The 6,317-nt window shown below is 42.1% G+C and overlaps 2 protein-coding genes across 12 annotated transcripts in view; one reads left to right on the forward strand and one right to left on the reverse strand.

The window, feature by feature from the left end:
* Window positions 1–5,187, reverse strand: part of mtfr1l (mitochondrial fission regulator 1-like) — an 18,098-nt gene extending 12,911 nt beyond the window's left edge. The window contains exons 1-2 of the mRNA XM_043717372.1: window positions 5,043–5,187; window positions 3,283–3,387 (exon numbers count right to left, since the gene is read on the reverse strand). Coding sequence (XP_043573307.1) covers window positions 3,283–3,387; window positions 5,043–5,087 — 150 coding nt within the window. The 5' untranslated portion in view covers window positions 5,088–5,187. The remainder of the gene's footprint in view (window positions 1–3,282; window positions 3,388–5,042) is intronic.
* A 90-nt stretch (window positions 5,188–5,277) lies between these two features.
* si:ch211-15d5.11 (nuclear receptor coactivator 7) overlaps window positions 5,278–6,317 on the forward strand; it is a 115,929-nt gene continuing 114,889 nt past the window's right edge. For 6 of the 11 annotated variants that reach the window (XM_043717366.1, XM_043717356.1, XM_043717365.1 and 3 more), the window contains exon 1: window positions 5,280–5,362. The gene's annotated coding sequence lies outside the window, so the exon portion shown is untranslated. The other 5 variants (XM_043717358.1, XM_043717360.1, XM_043717361.1 and 2 more) reach the window with 3 other exon arrangements.

Below are 6,317 nucleotides of genomic sequence, written 5' to 3' on the forward strand. Positions count from 1 at the left end.
CCCGTAGCCCAACACTTTAACTCCCCCTCCCACTCCACCAAGGACATGCAGGTCCTTGGACTCCTCCATCGCCAGACCATGGCAACACGACGGTTGGAGGAAGAGCACCTCATCTTCTGCCTGGGAACCCTCCAACCACAAGGGATGAACTCAGATTTCTCCGGTTTCCTCATTTCCCCACCTTGTCTCAGTCAAATCCCTCGAACTCAGCACCGCCTTCCTAACCTGCAATCTTCTTCCTGACCTCTCCACCCTCACCCCACTCCGGCCTATCATCCTCACCTTGACCTCCCTCACCTATCACAATTCCAACGCCCCTCCCCCAAGTCCCTCCTCCCTATCTTTTATCTTAGCCTGCTGGACATACTTTCCTCATTCCTGAAGAAGGGCTCATGCCCGAAACGTCAATTCTCCTGTTCCTTGGATGCTGCTGACCTGTTGCGTCTTTCCAGCAACACATTTTCAGCTCTGATTTCCAGCATCTGCAGTCCTCACTTTCTCCTCGAAAATTTACTAACCTACCCTTCTACACCCTCAATCAGGTCGTTTATAAAAGTGACAACAGCAGTGGACCCAACATCGACCCTTGCGGTACACCATTAGTAACTGGACTCCAGGATGAACATTTCCCATCAACCACCATCCTGTCTTCTTTCAGCAAGCCAATTACTGATCCAAACTGCTATACCTCCCACAATCCCAAATAATACCACTAGGCCATTACCTCCCCTTAACTCCACTTACTGAAAACTTGAGAAATTAGGTATAGATTGGAAAGCAATGAGGCTTGGAGGTTATCTCCATTCTCCATTGTGAACTGCAGTGCTGTTCTGTTTTATTTGCTTAAGTCTTGTGAATTGTCAGATTAATTAGAGCCTTTTAACAAAACACAGTCTGTTCTCACAATGTAGCTACAAAGTGAGGATAATTTGTAGGAAAGTAATTAAACAAAGAGAAACTAACTCATGAACAAGTGAATCAGAGTAGCAGAATCCTTTTTTAAAACTTACTTCTCCTTTGAAAATAAATACAATTAACTTCTAAGCAGCAACACAAAGCTAAGGAGTTCCCTTGATTCTATTTATTGAATCTATTCTACATTTCCCTTCCCTAACCACTTTCCGTAAAGATCATTCCCTCTGCGACTCTTGTCAGATCCAAACCCCCACCCCACACCAACCCACCCTCCCCTCCCAGAACCTTCCCCTGCCAAGGCAAGAATTGCAAAACCTGTGTTCACACCTCCCCCCTCACCTCCATCCAAGGCACCAAAGGAACCTTCCACATCCATCAGAATTTTACCATGCATTTCCACACAATTTACTGCATCTGTTGCTCCCGAGGCAGTCTCCTCTACATTGGGGAGACAGGATGCCTAATTGCAGAGCGCTTTAGAAAACATCTCATTGCCCCTCCCCCACCTTATCCCAGTTCCAACCTTTCAACTTGGCACCATCCTCATGGCATGCCCATCTTCCTTCCCACCTATCCGCTCTACCCTCCCCTCCGACCTATCACCATTATTCCCACCTCAGTCTACATATCGCACTCTCAGCTACCTTCCCCACTCTTTTTCCACCTACCCCCTCATCTGACAAGCCTCATTTGTGATGAAGGGCTCTTGCCCAAAATGTCGATTCTCCTGCTCCTCAGGTGCTGCCTGATCTGCTGTGCTTTTCCAGCACCCCACTCAACTATGTATTGAAAGTCTAAGGAATGTTTAAAACCAAGAAAACAAAGGCCTAAAAATTCACCCCAACATTGTCTTTATCTTGGGAAGAAAACATTCTCTGAAATACCAGTAAAATGGCAAAGAAACACCTAAATATCCTTGAAGGAGTGCACCAAAAGCAAATTAGCATGTCTTGCCTGTCTTGTATTCAAGTCAGTCATCTCATGTTTCAGGTTCCCGTTCACCTGAATGTGGAGTGAGGGGATTACTCTAAATCTAACATTAAGCTTGTTGTATTTCACTAGTCACCACTCAACCAACTTCCAATTTTTCCCCCAACAAACAAGACTGTCGAGGAAAAAGTAGGAAGACATCATGTAGGTGATTCCTGTTAATGTCAATATAATCACCTGCTGCAATCAATATCCCACTTCCAGAAGCTGTACATAGAAGGCAGTTGGGAAAATAGGCAAGGGTCCCTTTCAGAGATAAATACATAATACTCTATTCATCTCCCTCTAAGTTAATCTTTCACCACTTAAATAGGCTTTTGTTTTCAAAGCAGCTTCAAAATTTACAAATTAGTTTAGGATAAAATACCAATTTAACAAAAAGTGTCTCTTCACAACTTGTGGCATAAAGCATAAACAAAACCTATTTTATGTTAACAAAATGTGGAGATTCAACAGATTGCAAAACTTCCAAAATCAAATGCGTTGACAAAGGAAGTATTGTTGACAAAGGTATGCATTTATTAAGAAGCAATGCATTTCAGACTGGCAACCCCATTGCAAAAAGGAGTCACAGGAACACAATCTGAGCATCTTCATTCTAACTTCCAAAGACTGTTCAACCTACTCAAAACAGAAAGGCTTTTAAATAAATACCCCCGAATTCATCAATGGGATATGAGCATCACAAAAAAAGTTAGCATTTGTTGTTTACCCTACTTTCCCTTGAAAGGGATAGCATGTTAGGCCATTTCAGACATCATTTAAGAGTCAAAACCATTGCTATGGGTCTAGAGTCACACATAGATCATACCAGGTTAAGATGACAGATTTCATTCCTAAAGGGCATTAGTGAACCAGATGGGTTTTAACAACAATAATTGTGAAACTATCACCATTTGAAATTTGCTTTTTACTCCAGATATAAAAAATGAATTTAAATTCGAGAAGCTATTTGAATCAGTGTCCAATTGAGAATTAGCTTGACCCCCTGGACAAGAAGCTAGTCTGGGAACATTACAAAATCACCATCCCCCCATAACAAAATAGTACGCATAACAGACAACATACCGAGCTTTAGACAGATGATATTGATGTCTTACAAATGGTACCATGAGGTTACCAAACTGACTTCTGGGAACCAATGTGATAAGCATTATTCAAGCATGTCATTGTTGAAATGGATTAAACAGGAAGCAAGATTTCAGTAATTTCAAGGCAAAGTTTTAAAAAAGTGTCTCCCCAAACGAAGTCATAGTTGGTGTGCTAAGAATTTATGTATTTAAGCCCAATTAGTGAAATAGTTCAAAGTATATTCCAGTACTAATGTTTTTCAACATCACACAGCTAAACATTTACTATCTAAACATCACCCATTACCTGAAAACAAACTCGAGGACACGGTTTCAAAGGGAGGTTTGATCCGATCATTCGAACAACACTGCGAGAGGATCCATAAGGTTTGTTTTGCCATATTGGAATCATCTGCAAAGTAAAAAAAATGCCACAAAAGCAGTGCAATTTTCCATATAGAAGAACAAAGAAAATTTGCAGCCCAGCAACAGACCCTTTGGCCCTTCAAGCTTGAACCGATCCAAATCTTGTCTAAACCTATCGCCCAGTTCCTAAGCATCTGCATCCCACTGCTCCCCACCTATTCATGCATCTCTCCAGACACGCCATGCCTGCTTCCAAATCCTCTGCTGGCAACACGTTCCAGGCACCTACCACCCTCTGTGTAAAGTACTTTCCGCATGTATCCCCCTTAAACTTTTCATCTCTCACCTTGAATGAGTGACCTCTCATTATTGAAACCCTCAGCCTAGGAAAAAGCTTATCGCTATCCGCCCTGCCCATACCCTTCATGATTTTGTAGACCTCAATCAGGTACCCCCTCAATTTCCTTTTCTCTAATGAAAACAATCCTAACCTACTCAAATCTCTCTTCATAGCTAGCACCTTCCATACCAGGCAACATTCTCGTAAACCTTCTCTGCACACTCTCCAAATCGTCCGCATCCTTTTGGTAATGGGGGGCGACCAGAACTGTACACAGTATTCTAAATGCGGACAAACTAAAGTCTTGTACAATTTTAACATGACCTGCCAGCTCTTATACTCAACACCCCATCCGATGAAGGCAAGCATACCATATGCCTTCTTGATCACTCTATTCACCTGTGCAGCCACCTTCAGGGTACAATGGACCTGAACTCAGATCTCTAGATATCTAGAAATACATAAATTTTCACTTTAGTGTAAAATTCATTCCAAATTAGTGACAGCCACACTTCAGAAAGAGGCACTTCAAACTGAATACAGAGTCATAAGTGAATTTGATGTGTCAAATGGCAAACAATGTGGCTGATGTAGGTTAAATCAAGGAATTAAAGAGGATATTCAATGATTATTTGGGGCAGAGGGACAGTTAGCTCAGTTGGCTGGGCAGCCAGTTTGCAATGGAGGGTAATGCCCTGCATGGGTTTAATTATATTATAAAGAAACAAACTCTGCTTTCTCTTCACAGATGCTGCCAGGCCTGTAAACCTTCCCAGCAGTTCTACTTTTGTTTGATTCCCAGCATCCACTTTTTTTTTGGTTCAACATTTTGAATAATCTGCTATTGCCAACACCAAATGTCATTTAGGATGAAGTGGCACAAGCCCCTTATCAACAGTATGCCGTCCTATTTATAGTTATTATTTGTTGGCTTGACCCACTTGGAATGTTGTATACCTGCAACAATGGAGAAGTCCAATCTGACACTACAACCCAACTGGAGCCAAAAATCAGAAAAGACAACCAAGGTCAATAGGTAGCTCGAGTTATTTGTAGACCAGTGATAACAAGGAGGCTAAACTTTCCGTGCGGCTCTAATATAAACATCTATGACAAAAAGACTTCACACACTCTTAGTCAGACCATCTAAACACTGCATATCGTAAACGATTGGGCCTGTTTATTAAGTTTTTAAAAATTTCCATATCAACAATGAACTAGAAACAAAAACAGGTCAAGCTTATTTTAATACTTAACGTCGCACAAAGTAAAAGCTACGATGCTGTTTATGGTTCTTGGACAAACATTCTAGACCCGCTGCTCACTGCACGAAGAGGCTCCGCGTAAAGTTACGAACGTACCGTATAAATCAGAGGAATGGAAGGGGCGGCTGGGCCTTTCAACATTCAATGCACTGACACATCGGGAATGATAAAAACCTACGCCGTCCCCCTCGCAGCATCAAGACCCAAATGTCCCGGCGATGCGAGCCAAGAGCACGTTACCATGGCCCCTTTTAATAACCTCGTCGCCTATTGGCTGCGAGGTCGGCCAGCAACCAATTGCCTTTGAGGAAAGGGGGTATGTGGGGCCGCGGCCTAGTTCTCTGTTCTCGAGCCGACCACCAGCTGAGTGAGTGGGAGCACCGCCCTCTGCAGAGCCTGAACAATCTGCAGCAAAAGTATTGGCCCAGCGTTTATTATATGCAGTAAATGCTGATTAATGTTTTCAGCGCGTTATTATGTTTGATAGAGAATCTGAATTTAATCTTAGTGTTTACTTTCTCTCGGTCTAGTCAGATCTTTAATATTAATGATTGTTGTGTCTGAGGGTTTTTTTTTGTCAATGGATGGAGATGGCTGAAATATCTACCGAAGATTTAGGGCGAAGAATTTGTTGTGGCAAGTGATTTGCTATTGCTCAGATTGGCTGCAAACATAATTTTCACTTCCGTCTTATTGCAAAACTGTACAGTTGAGAAAATAGTGGCACATGTCATCAAATTCTCAGGATCTGCTGAGTGGCCAGCCGTACCAAATCATCTGATGAGCAATATTAGTTGAAAATCTTAATAATTGATATACGATAAAATGCAAGTAAGTGCCAAAAAAAACTTGTTTTGGAAATCATCGGTTTTTTGATATGCGATTTATACTTCGATGTTTTCGATATAGATTTTTTTTAAAGACTGTCGTTCCAAAACTGAAAAAGACGGGGATATAGGGTGAAAGAAGAACTCCGAATTAGAATAATGTCTAGCTGCAGTCCAATCTTTCATGTTTTGAGTTGCTGTCGATTTCTATGTGTCTAAACCCACAGCAGAGATATGACTGAAGGCGTGCAGTCTTGCAAATGATATTTGGTTTGTCAGGTCTTATACGTTCAATCATCACAACTAAAATATGGAGTTTCAGAATCCGAAGCGGATACTTATGCTTTAGCCAACATCATGAACTGAAAATGTGTTGCTGGAAAAGCGCAGCAGGTCGGGCAGCATCCAAGGAGCAGGAAAATCGACGTTTCGGGCATGAGCCCTTCTTCAGGAATGAGGAGAGTGTGCCAAGCAGGCTAAGATAAAAGGTAGGGAGGAGGAACTTGGGGGAGGGGCGTTGGAAATGCGATAGGTGGAAGGAGGT

The sequence above is a fragment of the Chiloscyllium plagiosum genome, chromosome 27, assembly GCF_004010195.1.
Source record: "Chiloscyllium plagiosum isolate BGI_BamShark_2017 chromosome 27, ASM401019v2, whole genome shotgun sequence".
In the NCBI taxonomy this organism is placed as follows: Eukaryota; Metazoa; Chordata; class Chondrichthyes; order Orectolobiformes; family Hemiscylliidae; genus Chiloscyllium; species Chiloscyllium plagiosum.